We start from the raw sequence: 18508 nt of genomic DNA on the forward strand, positions 1-18508 counted from the left end.
ATGATACGTCTTGAGATCAGTTGGAGATCAACTTTTTAAACTTTGATGACAGCGTTTTAAAATCTTATATGACATGTCACTAACTGGAGCTCGTTACTTACATTATTGATACCAGCAGTTTAAAAGAATTTTTTGGAAAGATGAACAATGAAACGGCTTGCTGTGCCTGTTGAAAGGCGGGGGTGTGGGGGGGTGGAGTGTGCGCAGTTCGTTAAATTTGATACCAAGCTCTTCTACTTTCAGATCATCGATATCATAGTTTTAAAATGTGATATGTGAGAAAAGTGCTATATAAATGTAAATAATAATAATTATTATTATGATTATTGTTGTTGATGTTATTATATAACTTATTTAACATTTATTATTGATAATCCGAACGATGGTACCAAACTGTGAATTTTGATAACAATTTTTTAAAAATTGATATTTCGGAAAAAACTCGATTCCAAACTTTAAAAAGTAGGTGTCAGATATTAAACGCAGGGAGAGGACATTTTCAAACTTTAATATCGATGTTCTGAATACTGACATCAGTTTTAAACAGTGTGATATCGAGCGAAACGCGCAAAGTCTCTCCGCTGGATTTCTAGCCCCCGCATTTAAGAGAATAAGCCGATAAGTTCTGCTTTCCCAAAAGTATTTCTTCCTGTTGTGCTAATGTAAACTGTACATTCTCTGCTTGATATCAAATGTCAAAATTCAAAACCCCGACATCAAGTTTCAAAAAGCTGATATCAGCTCTGATCTCTGGCGTTATCAAATTTCAGAACACGTGACTGTAAGTGACGGGGCTGTGATTGGACGGTTAAATACCCGGCAGCCGAGCTGTCAATCATCTGACTGTCAAGACCCGTCAGAAGCAAAGGCCTGTGAACGGTTTGCTCCTGTAAAATGAATGCAGTTCTTCTGTCATCTACTTTATATTGAACGCTTTCTGTTCAAAACAATCCATGCTAATTATTTGAGAGAGAGAATTGTTAATCTGTAACATCATCTATGACAAACAACTTATGTAAAAATAGAAACATTCAATCATTGGAGAAAACGTGCCCAGTTCTCACAAAAGCTCTTGACGGTGTCTGCATGGTGGAGAAGGTCAGGCCGCTCTGCGAACTCGGCTTCCATAACCACAATAGACCGTCACTTGACGAGCGAGTCCGCTACCGTCTTAAAGCTTTGGTGTCCCACAGAATGAAGGCGCGCGGCTCAGCAGGAGCAACGAGTAGAGCCGGGACAGAGGGGGCGTGTCTTATGCAAATCTACGGACTGCATGCAAACTTAGAATTCTGGGACTTTACGGCAATACAGCAATTATTCATAAAATCGCCTTGCATATTGAAAAATATGACTGGATAGGCAGCTAAAACATTGCTTAGGTGGCAATGAAAATATTTATTGTTTTAACCGTTTTATTGTATTAAAGTGTTTACTGTGAAAATATACGGTTAATGTAATGTACTGTATATGTAGTGAATCTTTTATGCACAACACATCAGTGGTTTGAAGTTTGGCATTAAAAAGGTGACTAAATGCTAAGCAGGCTTTCTATACCCGTGAGCGCACCGGGGATGTAGGCGTTTGATTATTTTCACGGTAATAAATGGGATAGAAGTAGATGAACGAGGCACACTTGACGCAGAGCTGACTCACAAACGACAAATTGTGCAATAGATACATAGATAGATAGACAGATACTTTATTAATTCCAAGGGGAAATTCACACAATACTCAGGCTACTGCTGTTATTTCGACCCTTTCATCCCCATAGGGCCGCTCACCACTTTGCCTCGACATCTGTGTGCTGTTTGCATGCTCTCTGCTCTCCCGTGTCACTTTCATCCAAGATGTGCGCGTTGAGCTGATCTCGAGTATGGCCTCATCCTGAGATGGTCCCCCGCCTACTGAACTTGAAATAAAAGCACGGAGATATTGTTGGATGGGCGGACGGATGGACGGATGCTGACCTTATAAGGGAAGTGTGCGGATTTTCAGTAGGACACGCTCAGAAGAAGGCGGAGTAACTGGAGGAGGGTCCCGCCCCGACGCCGTGACGTCTTTCTCTTGCGACTCGGCTTTTGGCGCGTTGCTCACACGTTTGTTGTTGTCAAACGGCGGCTGGCGCCTCGCAGTGAATTTCTGCTCGGTAACTGGCGTATCTGAAGGTTCCATTTGCAGATTTTCCGTCCCTTGCTGTCGCGGCAGTACTACATAGTTTTATTTTGCTGTCGCAGCGTCGGGCGATCGAACTGCAGGCAATGGAGCCAAGAGCTCTGAAGAACCCGTACAGCGACTACGACGGAATCCCGGGCTGCACGGCGGCCTACTTCGACACGCACGGACGGGTGAGTCGAGTAAGCGGGGAGAAGCGGCGCCTGTGGCGGTGTCCTTGAGCGAGTGGTCAGCGCGATGCGGTGACAGTTGGTTTCGCTTGTCGAGACCCCGCACGGCGTTGGACCCAATACCCCCCCCCCCCTTATGTAAGCCCATGGGGATGTGGCAGGTCGATTCCAGTGGAGCTTCGAACTGTGCTGTTTCGGTGTAAATAACGGCGTTCAGTTGTAAAGGACTGACTTGTTTTAATCCAACTCTCCATGCATTTGCAGGGCCATTCGTTTTACGCAAAAAGCCACCGTTATTATTATTATTATTACAGTTTAGATTGTACGCGTACGGTAGCACTGAATGCAAGGCAGGCAGGCAGGCGCGGACACACCAGGCCACGGGGACTCGTGATGTGGCTTCGGACCGTGGGAGGACACCCACGCAGACACAGGGGGGACCTCGGGACGCAAACCCGGGTCTCCCTACTGAGAGGCAGCAGCGCCAGCACTGCGCCACCGTACCGTCCGAGTTCGCTTGTGCCTTTTAGAATGCCACAAGTGCCAGTGGGTGCCCAGCAGTTCATTGGGGTCTCGTCCGCGGTTACAGTGGAGCTAGAAAGTTCGGGAGCCCTTTAGACTGAATTTTTAAAAGGTGAGTATAAGTTTGATCTAAAATGTGATCTGATGTTAACTCCTATAAATAGACAGAGAAGAGAATCAAACAACACCCAATGTTAAGCTTCTCTTTCGTTTATTGATTGAATGATCCGACGTTTACATTTATTTGCGTAAGTAAAGAACATAAGAAATGAGACAAACACGCAGGACCAGTAAAGCCCACTTGTTTCTTTAGCTGATGGCTAAGCTGTCTCCAGGTCTCCTCCAGACCCAAATTAAAAGTAGTCAGGGTTTCATCTTCAACTCCTTGGCTCGGTAGTTTGTTGAGATTCCCAAAACTCTGCGTAAAGAAGGGCTTTCTACTTCAGCCTCCTCTTAATTTCCACCGGCGTCCTCAAGTGCGTGACTGACCGTTAAGTTGAAAGACTTCTGCTGCATCGACTTTATCGATGTCCTCGGAGGATTTTGAAGGCCTGGATGTGGTCCTCGTGCAGCCTCCTCTGCTCAGACTAAGCAGGTTTAATTCTCCGAGTCCGTCACAGTACGACATGTTCTTCAACAACAGCACTTATTTCCAGAGCACGTTTTCATACAAATGATGGAACTCAAAGTGTTTTACAAGATGAAGAAAGAAAAATGAAAAAATATAAAAAAAATTAGACAATACTAATTAACAAAGAATCAAGTAGGGTCCGATGGCCAGGGAGGACAGAAAAAACCAAATCTGCAGGGGGTCCGAGACCACCCAGCCCCCACTAGGCAAGTCCTGCGCTTCTCCTGGTTGCTCTCCATTGCACAGCCTCAAGTGCTGCTATGTCTTTCTTGTAGTGTGGTGTCCATGGAAGATGATTCAGGTCAGGATTACCTGCAGTCAATCCAAAGTGTTCAGTACATTGCAGTGCACTTCATGTGCATGTGGTGTGTTTAATTCTAGCACAGTTTTATTATCCCATAATTAAAAACGTATCATCCAAATGACAGAATTACTTGTCGCTGTGGCACACAGTTTTCTTGTCAGTTTAAAAGGCAATACAAAAGCGCTTTCCACAGGTTGCACATCGTAACTAAAAGCCAAGCAATTGAATTGCGTTCTGCTTAGCAGCCGCTCTGAGTGGACTGCATTTCAATTGAAGAGCTCACTTTATTCAACCCGACCTGCATGTACTCAAATGACCAATCAGCATCAAAAGGTGGGCCATGGGGGAGACACGTCCCAATCCTGAGTGTTTTCAGCCAGTGCTAACGATGGTGAACGGGAAGTCGGGTGATCCAGCATGTCACTGAACTGTGGAAGCTGCCGAGGTCGATGACGACTGGTGGCTGGAAAGGGACACAAAGTAGGAGAGGACCCAAGAGCTGCAGCGTCCAGTTACTGGGGTGGTTTGTGAATTCCTGCAGGTGGGTCGACTGTGCCAGCTGTTACTAAATGGCCCCTAAGCCTAACCCTAGTTCATATTTGAAACTATGTGTGCCAGGGCATACCCTTAGGAGGAATTCTCCACTAATTCTAACCCTAATTGAAGTATCAGTCAGGAATATCAGAAGAGGAATGGAACGACATGAGATGAGGCCAGCGTAACACATACAGTCATTCAGACTACTGAGAGTTTTGGTTAATCACTCGACTTTGAGCAGATGTGCCAGCAGAATGCAGAACTGTCCACAAGTGGAGCGGCCCTTACCCCACTGGTCATTTGATTACATTCAGTTTTGGCTGATTAGTGCGTGGTCTTAAAACAAAATCTCACACAGACTCGGAGAAGCCACTACGCGAAATGAATTACGTTTGCTTTTTTGAATTGAAATGTATAATTTATTATTATTTTTTTTTAAACAAGTACAGCCGCCTGGTGTGAAGAACAAAGGAGCACAGGTGAGCCCTCTGGAGTCCACTAATGTCTTTAACATGCTGCTTGTATCTGGAACCAGAAGCATGGTGGGATCAACACAAGGACAGATTTTCTCTTTCCATAAATTCCTGCTGTGATTCATGAGAATATCTGCAGTACTGACTGATTATGTCATCTTTTTGCGGACAGCTTACCCACGAGTTTGCCGGGCGTGTGAGGTGTAAAATTGCAGAGCTGCTGGAACAGATGCACCATGGTCTCCGATCGGCTGATCCTAGAGACTGCACTGCTTACACCGGCTGGGCAGGTAAGGGTGGAGGCACAAGTCCCGCAGAGGTGTTGGCCTCTTCACACACACACACACACACACACACACGCTTTATGTGATTGAGCGGGCGATGCGTGCCGCAGATTTAACGGGGAGCAGATCACCTCTGCAGATGAAGTGGATTTGAGTGGGGAGCCGTTTTGTTTTACATCCTACTGCCCTCATGGAGTTTAGACAGACTTGAACAGTCATTGAATTCTTGTCAGTTCTTTTTTTTTTTTTTTTTATATACTTTTATTTTATTAATTTTCATTGTAATCATTCCATACAAACAGATCAATTTATAACCCAACAAAATTGAAGACAAATCAAACCCCACCCCTGAGAAGGAGAGCTTAGCTAAAGGAAAATTGCTTAAGGCTTTTTAATAAGGCAACATTAAACAAAGGAAAGGGAGAAGTAAATATCTATGTAAATAAGAGATGGAGAAGGGAGTTAAATGTGGTCAGGAGTTCTGACCAATCATAAAGGCTGGTGACTCTCGGCTGGCTTGATATGAGCGAGTGTGTGAGCACATGATGGATGTACCCTGTGATGAAATGCAGAGTGCTGGCCTGTGCCCTAACTGTGTGTATGTATGTGCGCAACTCAAGCTCTCTGTGAATGTGTGAGTGTGAAAGCAGTTCAGGAAATCAAGTGGAAGATTTATATTTGTGCTAATGTGGCATTTGCTCTTTGACCCCTCATAAGTGCCCACACTTTTAAACATAATCGTGGCAAAAAGCAGTCAAATGAAACCCTTTTTGGAGTAAAACAAAACTTCACAGTGGCACTTCTTACAGTCTTCCCACCCTTCAGTTGGGGGTCATATTCAGGTGGGCAGACAACGCTGTTTAACACGCTGTCACCATGACAACCAGTAAATCTCTTGCTGATGTCAGTGTAAAAATCAGAGTGTTATTCTAATATACTATCCATCCATCCATTATCCAACCTGCTATATCCTAACTACAGGGTCACGGGGGTCTGCTGGAGCCAATCACAGCCGACACAGGGCACAAGACAAGAAACAGACCCCGGGTAGGGTGCCAGCCCACTGCAGTCTAATGTACCAATTCAATGCATTTTGTTTCTAAGCAAAAAAAAAAAAATACACAAAGCAAATGTATTTTCTCTTAACATTTGACGGAACTGGTGGTTGGCATATGGAACAGACGATTCTCCCATCTTGTAGTTGGCAGTCAACATGTTAAAGCGGGTATCGACGTATCGTGTGCGTGTAGCTGAGAGGCAGACTAGAGATTTAGATGGCCACGAGAGCGACGTGGCTACTGTGCCAGACTAGCAGAATAAGCTTATTCGGGACAACGTCACCAGTGTACTCAGGATGACACTCCATGAGCAGTGATGAAACGGGCCACCGGAGGCTGACATGACTTGTACAGGTAAGCGGTGGGACAGAGTTGGCCAATTAGTCAATTGGTACAGTGAGGCAGGAAAATGACCCCTGAGATTGACAGTTTACCAGAATATGCCCAATACCCCATGAGGAGGACAGGGGCAGCGTGTTAGCACACCCACCACACGACGAGCCACCCGGATTGGGACCCGAGGCCAGCCGGGCATATTCTGGTTGTCTTGTCACTGTGAATCAGTACCGATCTGTTTTCTATCGAAGCAGGTAGTGAGTGCTGCTCCGCTCCTCCAGGATTCTGTGTTTTTGCTGCTTAACCCAATGCTGACACACCTTCATGTGCTTTGGCTGGCAGGAGTGGAACTTGGCCTTAGCTAACAAGGTACTAAAACTCGTAACGCTCAGGGGTCTTTTTCCTGCCTCAATGTACCACTTGACTGATTGGCCAACTCTGTCCCACCGCTTACCTGTACAAGTCATGTCAGCCTCCGGTGGCCCATTTCATCACTGCTCATGGAGTGTCCTCCTGAGTACACTGGTGACGTTGTCCCTAATAAGCTTATTCTGCTAGTCTGGCACAGTAGCCACGTCGCTCTCATGGCCATCTAAATCTCTAGTCTGCCTCTCAGTTTCACACACAACTAGAATTTGGGAGAACTTTCTGACCCATATGCCAACCACCAGTTACCTCAAATGTTAGAGAAAATCCGTTTGTTTAGTGTGTTTTGCTCAGTAACAAAATGCGTTTAATTAGTATATTAGAGTAACACTTTGATTTTTACGTGGACATCAGGAAGAGAGTTACCTGTTGTCACGGTGACGGCCAGCATGTTAAACGGCATCGTCTGCCCGCCTGATGAGGACACCGACTGAAGGGTAGGTGTACCACAAGAAGTGCCCACTGTGTGCCAATTAAGCAATGACTGAAAGAATAAAGTTGATTATTGCTTTCCAGCTCTGTCTTCATCATAGTTGGCAGACCAATCATTTTAACTTGTGTTTTTTGTCTCTAGGTATTTCCCTGCTCTATTTACATCTTTATAATGTTTTTGGAGACTCTTCTTATCTTGCAAAAGCGCTGGAGTTTGTTAGCAAGAGCCTGAACTGTCTGACAAGGCGCTGGATCACCTTTTTGTGTGGCGACACAGGCCCGCTTGCCATAGCTGCAGTGATATTTCACAAAATGCAGAAGCAAAGGGAGTCGGAGGAGTGCCTGAACCAGTGAGTGACGTTCATAATGGCATTAAAAGAGCACGCGAGCAGCCAGGCTGCATGTGGTGGGCAAGACACGAAGCCTAAACGTTACTGTGTCCCCTCTTCAGTCCGTGTCCGTGTGTCCTCATGATCTCAGGTGTAGCTGGTAACCACAGTCGGGTTGTAGGGTTGTTAAAGCAGAGAAAGATTTCTAAGGTGAGGCTATGGCTAACGTTGGCACTAGCTACATGTGATGTATTGGCATGAGCTTGGCAAACTGCTTGACTCCTGTGTGAGCGTTCACACAGATCTCGTATGTCTTACTGAAGGTGGTTTTTTCGTAGTTGAACGCTAGGCCCCTCATGACAGGTCTAAAGTCAGTAGTATGTGATAGGATGACAATACTAGTGGGAGTTGACTGAACTATTGTCAAGAAAATGTGAAGCAGTTGTCAGGAGTTGACGTCGTTCCAGTGATGCTCCATCTGTCATTAAAGTTTGAATTATGTTGCACTTCATGGCAGAACGGTCCTGCCGTTGCTCAGTCATGGCTCTTCCACGTGGTCAGTGGATCGGACCCTTTTGACTTTCTCAGGCCACATTGGCTTACCTTGCGCCTGTTCAGAGTCCTAAACCAGTCCAGACACTCCGGGGGGCTCTTCCAGGCCGTCCTGACAAGCCATGTCACAGTCTTTTTAAACACAGAGGGTGTGTACCAGGGCTGCAACTTATCGTTGTTTCACTAATTGATTTGTTGGTTGATTACTGGGGGGGGGTTAAAAAAATGCAACATTTGTGCAAAAGTGCAAGAATTTCATTCAAAACAGAAAGAGTCGTATTCTACGCACAGCGCTCTCCTTCAGAGCAGTAATACAAGTAAACTCTAACGGTGACATTTTACTCTTAACGTTAAGGTCTTGCTTAACCCTTTCAAGGCTGTTGTCTACATGAAGGTAACGAAGGCCGACACTGACGCTAACCCGTCCACACCAGTTTACGTGGAGTGTGTGGTTTGATTGTATCCACTAGATGGGAGCGCAGACTGCGAGGTGGAATGGTGCTTGTGTATTTCAAGCCTCGATTTTCTTTTTAGTGCACTGTAACATACTGGCCATTGCTGTCCTCATCTCTTTGGTATTCTTGACTTGGATTCTGCTCCGGTCAGATGGCCGTTTTGTGAGGCTGAGGATGCCCATGTGAGCGATGGGGTGATCGCCGTTACTCCGATGCGTTTTCTGCTCTGCTGCTCCCTCCTTGTTTTTACACATCTTGAGTCGAATGAAAAGCTGTGTGGAGTTTACGTATTGACCTTCCACCGTGCTTGCACCCTTCATCGCTGCCTTTTCTCAAAATGTCATAATTGCTGTTCAATTAAAGTGACGTGTGCACGTGTAACAAGCCAGCTAATCGATAACAGAATTTGTTGGCTACAATTTTCATCATTGAATATTTTCAATAAAACAGATGAGTTGTCTGCGGTGGGCTGGCGCCCTGCCTGGGGTTTGTTTCCTGCCTTGTGCCCTGTGCTGGCTGGGATTGGCTCCAGCAGACCCCCGTGACCCTGTGTTAGGATATAATGAGCGACAGATTAGTTGTTGCAGCCCCAATATATTCACATTGAGTGAACTGAAAAAGAGAGTTTCTTTTAAATTCCGTTTTCAGTTCCTTCAAGTCTCCCAGTCTGTGTATTTGGCGGTAGGATTCTGTTATAAGGTGTCACTTAATGGCACACGACACGTCCTCCTCATAGGATTCTGCTTGCACTTCACTGTCTTAATTAGTGAAGTTGGAGTTTCAGCCCTGTGTGTGTAGCAGTGTAATGGTAAGGAATAGCATTTATTATTAGGAGTAACTCGGGTCTCGTGTAGATAAACGTTTATTACATCTAAGTTAAAGGGGAATGGCGGAGTGGATGTCCTTAAACCACATTTTTAAAACTTTCTCACTCAGAACTTAACGTGGTGAAGTAACTGAGCTCTTTTCTTTTCCAGACTTTTACAGCTTCACGAGTCTGTCGTAAAACTGGATTCCCGAGTCCCGGATGAGATGCTGTATGGACGGATGGGTTATCTGTATTCACTCGTCTTTGTGAATGAACAACTTCAACAGGAAAGGATTCCTAGGCAGTACATTCAACAGGTAATGCAAGTGGGCCGCGTTAAAATGAGGCTTCGGCTAAAATAAGGGAGGGTCCGTTCACGTTCAGATCTCAAAATGGGCTCCGATTGTGTCAGTGGAAATGCAACAAAACTGGTCTTCTTAAAAGAGTGTCACGGGATTCTTGGTTTAATACCCTTTCCAAAGAATGATGCAGGCTTCATAGACTCCGCTTTTAAGAAGCGAGTGTTTCATGTGGCAGTTCAGCTTTAAATGGGTCATTTTGTCTTTTTCAGGTTTGTAAAACTGTTCTTGCTTCTGGAGCAAACCTGTCAATGAAAAGTCAATTCCAGGAGAAAAGTCCCCTGATGTACGAGTGGTACCAGGAGTACTATGTTGGGGCGGCCCATGGGTTAGCTGGAATCTACTACTTTCTGATGCAGGTATGTTAAAAAAAATAAATAAAAATAAAGGGTTTACTTTTTAATTCACTTTCTAAACGGAGACTTGACATTTGCATTCATTGAAATAAATATAACAAATGAGGTAAAAACAAACTCTTGATTTAACATTTGTTTGATTCATATTAATGAGTGTATCATATTAACCTTACTTTTTGATCTGATTTAATTTGTCCAGCCAGATTTCGGGGTAAGCCAAGATCAACTTTTGGGACTGGTGAAACCCAGTGTGGATTTTCTTTGTAATCTCAAATTTCCATCTGGAAACTACCCTCCTTGCATTGGTGACACCCGGGATTTGCTAGTTCATTGGTGCCATGGCGCGCCAGGCCTCATCTACATGCTCATCCAAGCCTATAAGGTAAGATTGAGGGACAGACTTGCAAAGTAAATGATTGTTTGAGGTCCACAGGAACACCACAGAATACGTGACATACCTTGAATATGTGCATCTTGTTTTAATAAGTAATAATAATAATTCTTTGCATTTACAGTGGGGCAAAAAAGTATTTAGTCAGCCACCAATTGTGCAAGTTCTCCCACTTAAAAAGATGAGAGAGGCCTGTAATTTTCATCGTAGGTACACCTCAACTATGAGAGACAAAATGAGCAAAAAAATCTAGAAAATCACATTGTCATGAATTTATTTGCAAATTATGGTGGAAAAAAAGTATTTGGTCAATAACAAAAGTTCATCTCAATACTTTGTTATATACCCTTTGTTGGCAATGACAGAGGTCAAACGTTTTCTGTAAGTCTTCACAAGGTTTTCACACACTGTTGCTGGTATTTTGGCCCATTCCTCCATGCAGATCTCCTCTAGAGCAGTGATGTTTTGGGGCTGTCGCTGGGCAACACGGACTTTCAACTCCCTCCAAAGATTTTCTATGGGGTTGAGATCTGGAGACTGGCTAGGCCACTCCAGGACCTTGAAATGCTTCTTACGAAGCCACTCCTTCGTTACCCGGGCGGTGTGTTTGGGATCATTGTCATGCTGAAAGACCCAGCCATGTTTCATCTTCAATGCCCTTGCTGATGGAAGGAGGTTTTCACTCAAAATCTGACGATACATGGCCCCATTCATTCTTTCCTTTACACGGATCAGTCGTTCTGGTCCCTTTGCAGAAAAACAGCCCCAAAGCATGATGTGTCCACCCCCCATGATTTACAGTAGGTATGGTGTTCTTTGGATGCAACTCAGCATTCTTTCTCCTCCAAACACGACGAGTAAAGTTTTTTCATCTGACCATATGACATTCTCCCAATCCTCTTCTGGATCATCCAGATGCTCTCTAGCAAACTTCAGGCGGGCCTGCACATGTACTGGCTTAAGCAGGGGGACACGTCTTGCACTGCAGGATTTGAGTCCCTGGCGGCGTACTGTGTTACTGATGGTAGCCTTTGTTACTTTGGTCCCAGCTCTCTGCAGGTCATTCACTAGGTCCCCCCGTGTGGTTCTGGGATTTCTACTCACCGTTCTTGTGATCATTTTGACCCCACGGGGTGAGATCTTGCGTGGAGCCCCAGATCGAGGGAGATTATCAGTGGTCTTGTATGTCTTCCATTTTCTAATAATTGCTCCCACAGTTGATTTCTTCACACCAAGCTGCTTACCTATTGCAGATTCAGTCTTCCCAGCCTGGTGCAGGTCTACAATTTTGTTTCTGGTGTCCTTTGACAGCTCTTTGGTCTTGGCCATAGTGGAGTTTGGAGTGTGACTGTTTGAGGTTGTGGACAGGTGTCTTTTATATTGATAACGAGTTCAAACAGGTGCCATTAATACAGGTGACGAGTGGAGGACAGAGGAGCCTCTTACAGAAGAAGTTACAGGTCTGTGAGAGCCAGAAATCTTGCTCGTTTGTAGGTGACCAAATACTTATTTTACACCATAATTTGCAAATAAATTCTTTAAAAATAATACAATGTGATTTTCTGGATTTTTTTTCTCATTTTGTCTCTCATAGTTGAGGTATACCTATGATGAAAATTACAGGCCTCTCTCTTCGTTTTAAGTGGGAGAACTTGCACAATTGGTGGCTGACTAAATACTTTTTTGCCCCACTGTTTATAACGCTTTTCTCACTACTCAAAGCGCTCAGCAATTGCAGGTTAAGGGGCTCCCTTGCTCAAGGGCCCAACAGAGCAGAGTCCCTATTGGCATTTATGGGATTCGAACCGGCAACTTTCCGATTGCCAGTGCAGATCCCTACCCTCAGAGCCACCACTCTGCAGACCCTGGTGATTCAGGAGAATCTGTGATATCCTTACCTTGGTAAACCATAAATTAGCTTAACCCGACATCATAGTTAAGACATGTGCATAGGAATGTTGCAATAATCTGATTTTATTGTCAAATAGCACAGTGAACAATCTTCTATATAAACGTCTACATGTGAAAGTGTGTGTCTGTCTGTCTGTTTGTCTGTCCGGCCCGGAAGTGAGAGGTGGAGTCAGGGTAAGGGCTCCGCCTCCAAGGAAACAGAAAACTCGCTTAGCCGCTAATAACACAAGCGAGGCGAGCACATCGGCAAAACGAAACCTCCTAGGAGAGAGACGCCCAGAGGAGTTCCTTTCAATTACAGTAATCCCTCGCTACTTCGCGGTTCACTTTTCGCGGATTCACGACTTCGCGGGTTTTTACATACAAGTGATTGCCCGCCTATCGCGGAAGTTATGTTCCAGACCCATCAGCAACAGGAGAAAATCCGCGATATAGAAAGACCATATAAATAAACATTTTTATAGTTTAAGCCTTAAAATACCCATCCCACATGCTTTAAACACATGTAAACTTATAAAACACACTTTGTTAACACATATGATATGTGGATGTCGGGCTAAGGATATGAGTAACATCTACCAATGGTTGAACATCTAACATCTAACACTATTATAAAACATTTTAACTTCACGCAAGACAAGACAGTGAGACAGGAAAATACAAGGCTTTAAAATTATTGACACGCAGAGCGACAAGCAGCACAAAGCCAGCACAAAGTCCACTTCTCCTTAGCGTTCATTCAGCTTCCCACCCCCTTGACAATGCCAAGTAGCAGGAGCGTACTGCGCCTCCGGGGTGGGGGGGTTTGAGCGAACGTGCATTCAGCCCTCACACCCCCACACACACACTCCTCCTCCTCCTTCTGAACGCGCAGAGCGACAAGCAGGCATTTTGGCAGAAGCAGCACAAAGTCCATTTCTGCTCAGCATGAGTTCAGCTGCCCCCCTTCACAAAGCGAGTGCAGACACATTGACGTCTGATTGCTGCGTGCAGTGTGCAGTGTTGGTCCTGCGGTGTTTAAGAATGTAGAAAGTGTTTAAGATCATAGGAAGTGTTTATAAGAGAGTGGGAAAGGTTAACAAGAGAGTGAGAAAGGTTTATAAGTGTGTGGGAAGGGTTTATAAAGCCTTAAAATAGTATAAATAAGAAAATAAATATAGGTCGCTACTTCGCGGATTTTCACCTATCGCGGGGGGCTCTGGAACGTAACCCCCACGATAGGTGAGGAATGACTGTACCTGACATCTCGACATTTCAGATGATAGATAGATACTTTGTTAATCCTAAGGGGAAATTCACATACTCCAGCAGCAGCATACTGATACAAAAACAATATTAAATTAAAGAGTAATAAAAATGCAGGCAAAAAAAGACAATAAGTTTGAATAATTTTAACGTTTACCCCCCTGGGTGGAATTGAAGAGTTGCATAGTGTGAGGGAGGAACGATCTCCTCAGTCTGTCAGTGGAGCAGGACGGTGACAGCAGTCTGTTGCTGAAGCTGCTCCTCTGTCTGGAGATGATCCTGTTCAGTGGATGCAGTGGATTCTCCATGATTGACAAGAGTCTGTTCAGTGCCCGTCGCTCTGCCACGGATGTCAAACTGTCCAGCTCCATGCCTACAATAGAGCCTGCCTTCCTCACCAGTTTGTCCAGGCGTGAGGCGTCCTTCTTCTTAATGCTGCCTCCCCAGCACACCACGGCATAGAAGAGGGCGCTCGCCACAACCATCTGATAGAACATCTGCAGCATCTTATTGCAGATGTTGAAGGACGCCAGCCTTCTAAGAAAGTAAAGTTCTGTTCAGTTCTGACGATATCAATAGTTTCTAGGACCCTGGGCTTAGACAGCTAGTCTTTGATAATGGCAGTCGCTACAGAAGTAGAGAAGTCTAAGGCAGCACTGATTTACCAAAAACAGAATTTATCTAAGGGATAATGGAAGAAGGTTGGCTGGACGGACGGAGAGGCTGAGTATCTTCAGCCTTTATGTTACACAACTAGTAACTAACGGTTAACAAGATGGATATTTTTTTTTTCATTTGTCAGAAAGTGTCTGTTGAGTTATGTACTCCTCTGTGCTTTTATTCCTGACGTGTGCTCAGGTTAGGACCTTACAGGCTTCTGAATTTACTTTTATAGTAGAAGGCCACCACAGTTCTGGGATGAGTCTGCTCATTGGTTTCTAAAGCAGTGTATATACTGTACAAATACGTATACATATTGTGAAAGGAAGCACAAAGACAGACAAGGGTCTGGGGTTTGACCCCATATATTGTAACGAGTAGTCTCAAAAGACTGACTGGGGAAGGCAAGTGGCCGGAGGGTCCAACAGGGAACAGGCTGAAGTGAGGTCAGTAGGAGGGCGTGGTCTGGAGACAGAAGTGGAACCCAGTTGGGGTTTAGGTGGTCTGCAGAGGAAGGAGAAATGCCATTCGTGAACTTTGTCAGCCCCTGTCCTGGCATTTTACCCTTAGTGAAGCTCACTGACTGCCTCCCGTATGCATGTATCTTGACTGTATATTGTCACACACATGCGCATGAGAGGCAGCTGAAGGGCTTGAATGAGGGCAGTTCTGAACCAGACCGGGATGTGGCAGAGTGCATTGATTCTTTTTCTCGCTTTTCTGCAGACCACTCATGGGAAATTCCACCTGGCCCTGTTGACATCCCTTCCGTCTCCAAACCTATGGTTGAAGACCCTTCTGGTCCCGGCCCCTTGGGCATCACTTCCTGTACTGGCCTTTAAAAGCCTCCACCTTTCCCCGATCCCCTCAGTTCGGTTTTGGGCTCTGATTTGTGCACATCAGTGCTATCACTTGTTTTCAGTTTTGCAGCACAGAAAATAAAATGCGGGTGGCTGCTGTCCCAGACCTTGCTGTGGCTCTTGGTGGAGTTTGTGACTGTATCTGTACAGCAGTATATTACCTGGTTAGTCTGGTTGGCTACATTATTGTGTTTTCTTCGACAGTTAATGTTATCACATTATTTGCTTAAATATTAGATAAAAAGGTACACTTGATGAAATAATAACACCATTTTAAAGCTTACTTTCATTTACTACTAGGGGTGCTGCTGCCAAGCTGCGTGTCCTGCTTGTCGTGCTGCTCATTGAGCATTTAAAAGCCTGTACAGCAGCGTTCCTTTTGTCTCACAGGACATGAAATTGTCTTCCGAGAAGATCACGTATTGTCTCCTTCCAAGAATTTTTTTTTATAATAGAATCTCTCTCTATGGCCTGCCCTTGTGATAGAGGAGTCATAGTTGCGTCTCATGGAGTAAATGGCACCTTGAAGTCAGTGGCCGGCTGCACCTTTTGATAACAAGTGATGATAACATCGGTGAGATGTTTTTCACCCTCATTAATTGGTTTCTTCCCGTGTTCTGCAGCCGTGTTGGCCCTCATCTCCTCGCAGAATGTGAGTTTTCAAGCCGCAATTTCACATTTCTGGTCCTGCCATCTTCGGTCAGGTTTTGGTGTGGACTGCGAATACGTCAATTCAGAGCTGGCGTTCTTAAGTCAGTCAGCCAGGTGACTTTTTTGTGCGATTTTCTAGCTGTGGGTTATCAAGGCCCATCTCCTGTAAGGTCCGAGCGATTGGCTGAGGTGTTTACTGTCGATTACAACGTTGACTTTGATTGGGTTGGTCAGAAAACTGGAAAATAAACCGACAGATCAAAAATGGCCTTTGCTGTTGATGTTCATTATAAAGTGCCAGCCTGCTTAATAAATGAATGGGTTTGGCGCCATCAGGTTTGTTTTTGTTTAAGACCACCAGTATACGTCCGAAATCGTTGACTTGGGCTGAGCCAGCAGTGACTGCACTCATCTTCACAAAATGAATGCCATATAATAAATAAATCAGTAACGGCACAGAGCAGGAAATGCAATATGTACTCTGCATTTGTCTTCATTGAACTGGTTGAACGTTTTCTTCTTCATTTTAGCACCGCGTGGCGCTGCACAGACGAGCTGCTCAAGCTGGCCCTCTCTGATTGTGCAGGACTGTGGATTATTGCAGGAGACTCCGTTTGTTCGTTTAAAATAAGAGCAGCAATAATAACAAGTGATGACTGAGATAAACGTGCATCTCTGTATTTCAGGTTTTTGGAGTGGATCAGTACATGATTGATGCTGTGCAATGTGGAGAAATAATTTGGAATCGAGGGCTTCTGAAAAAAGGCTATGGATTGTGCCATGGAGTGGCTGGCAATGCCTATGGGTTCCTAGCGCTGTTTAAATTTACTCAGGATGCCAAGTACCTGTACCGAGCTTGTAAGGTATGTAATGGCAGTCTTTTATTAAACTCCCTTTCACAATGTGCTTGGCGTGGTGGCATTTTCATATTTTATGTGGGCCCTCTGTGACACAAATGCACTACCCGATGCCTTGCTTTGATGTTATGTTGTTCTTCGTATGAAGTGTTTGATCAGCAGTATATTGCGTCTAATTCATTTTTTTTGTTCTCCCCCTCACCTGAAAAGTTTGCAGAATGGTGTTTAGATTATGGAAAGCACGGCTGCAGGACCCCTGACACTCCATTCTCTCTTTTTGAAGGTAAACATAACTTTAATTATGATATAAGATCTAAGTGGCCACTCCAGCCTTGTACTCGGCGCTGTCAGGGCAGGCCCCACGAGTCCTCAATGTAAAGTGATGAGGGGCTTAATCTCTGAACTGCCATCACACTTTCACTTACCAGTGAGTTATTAAAACAACCTTTGATTGCTTTTTATTTTTCTTAACTTTATTTATTACATTCAACACTATGCTATAGAAAACAGAGTAAAGCTTAATATTTTACTGTTGTTCCACCCAGGATTGTAATTTTTGTGTTTCCTGTTACTTTCTAGGAATGGCCGGAACAATCTACTTTCTTGTAGATCTGCTGCAGCCTATGAGGTCCAAATTCCCAGCATTTGAGTTATAGAATCCTTGGAATATAAAGAGGGAGGATTTTTCCGTTTTGGTGGGCGCCAGTTCTTCTCCTTGGCCTCCTGTATCCCTCCTTGATGTAACTTGTCTCCCCATCCCTACATGCAACTCATTCTACTACTGTAAAGACTTGGCTTTAGCTTTTCATTTCAGATGTGATGCAATTCACATGTAACATTTGGAGGGCACTGGAGCGGCCAGCTGTGCCCCCCTGGTGTTCTCATGAGGAGGACAAGCCGTGCGTACATAGAAGTGCGCTCTCTGGCGTGTCGAGTGTGACGTAATAACTCGTCCAGTCAGATGAGTGCCTCTGGTTTTCTCTTTTCTTGTCATTCGTTAAACTAGCAGTTTGCTTTTTGTGCTGAGTGTACAGTAACTGTTTAATAATGGGGACGGCACAACTGAGAAGTCATTTGGATTTTGATAGCATTTGTGCCAGAGATTAATGTTAAGATTTTTAAAATCGAATCATTTATAGTTTAGAGTTAGGAAGCACTTACAGCAGTCGCGTTCAGACAGATCTGAAATGAATTCACTTAATAATAAGGTATTTTGTGCGTAGAAATATTTTGCTTGTGTAAGAGCCTTTGTTAGGATGCTTTGCATGTTCTTTCACTTTAAGTACAAGTGGCATTTCTGAGAGTCTTTGTATAGTTTGCTCTCGGCGTCTTTTATCTTTACGCTAAGGCGGTGCTGTGCTGTACTGTGCTGTGTAATTCACCATGCCATACCCTTGTGCCGTGTGCCAGCTCTCTTACATCATAAAGTAAGTTGGGCAATTAAAAGAATGGCTTTGTTTAAAAAGATTACAGAGTACTAAGTGTCTGGCAGCGTTGTTCTTGTCTCTGTTACTTCTTTATTTTCATTTAAAGCACTGGGAAGCTGTAATTCAGTGGCTCTCCATCTCAGTCCTGTGTATTCCAGGCAGCTTCTCACTCGGGTCCCTCATTCGTTTGGCTGCTCTTTTGTGGTCTCTTCTCACACTTTTCATTCTGAACAGCACAACAGTGTGATTTTTATTTTTTTTTTTATCACATTTAAAAGGCATTTTGAATATTCGTAGTTTTA

At 44.4% G+C, this 18508-nt stretch overlaps 1 protein-coding gene across 1 annotated transcript; it reads left to right on the forward strand.

Annotated features, from left to right (window-relative positions):
- Positions 1 to 2083: 2083 nt before the first annotated feature.
- lancl1 (LanC antibiotic synthetase component C-like 1 (bacterial)) lies at positions 2084 to 18246 on the forward strand. Its single transcript, XM_028808089.2, has 9 exons — positions 2084 to 2345; positions 4982 to 5099; positions 7488 to 7695; positions 9659 to 9806; positions 10061 to 10207; positions 10404 to 10586; positions 16609 to 16785; positions 16990 to 17062; positions 17359 to 18246. The coding sequence occupies exons 1-9, from the start codon at positions 2259 to 2261 to the stop codon at positions 17433 to 17435; spliced, it is 1218 nt and encodes a 405-aa protein (XP_028663922.1). The 5' UTR covers positions 2084 to 2258; the 3' UTR covers positions 17436 to 18246.
- Positions 18247 to 18508: the final 262 nt, after the last annotated feature.

Source organism: Erpetoichthys calabaricus, chromosome 8 (genome assembly GCF_900747795.2).
Source record: "Erpetoichthys calabaricus chromosome 8, fErpCal1.3, whole genome shotgun sequence".
Taxonomy (NCBI): Eukaryota; Metazoa; Chordata; class Cladistia; order Polypteriformes; family Polypteridae; genus Erpetoichthys; species Erpetoichthys calabaricus.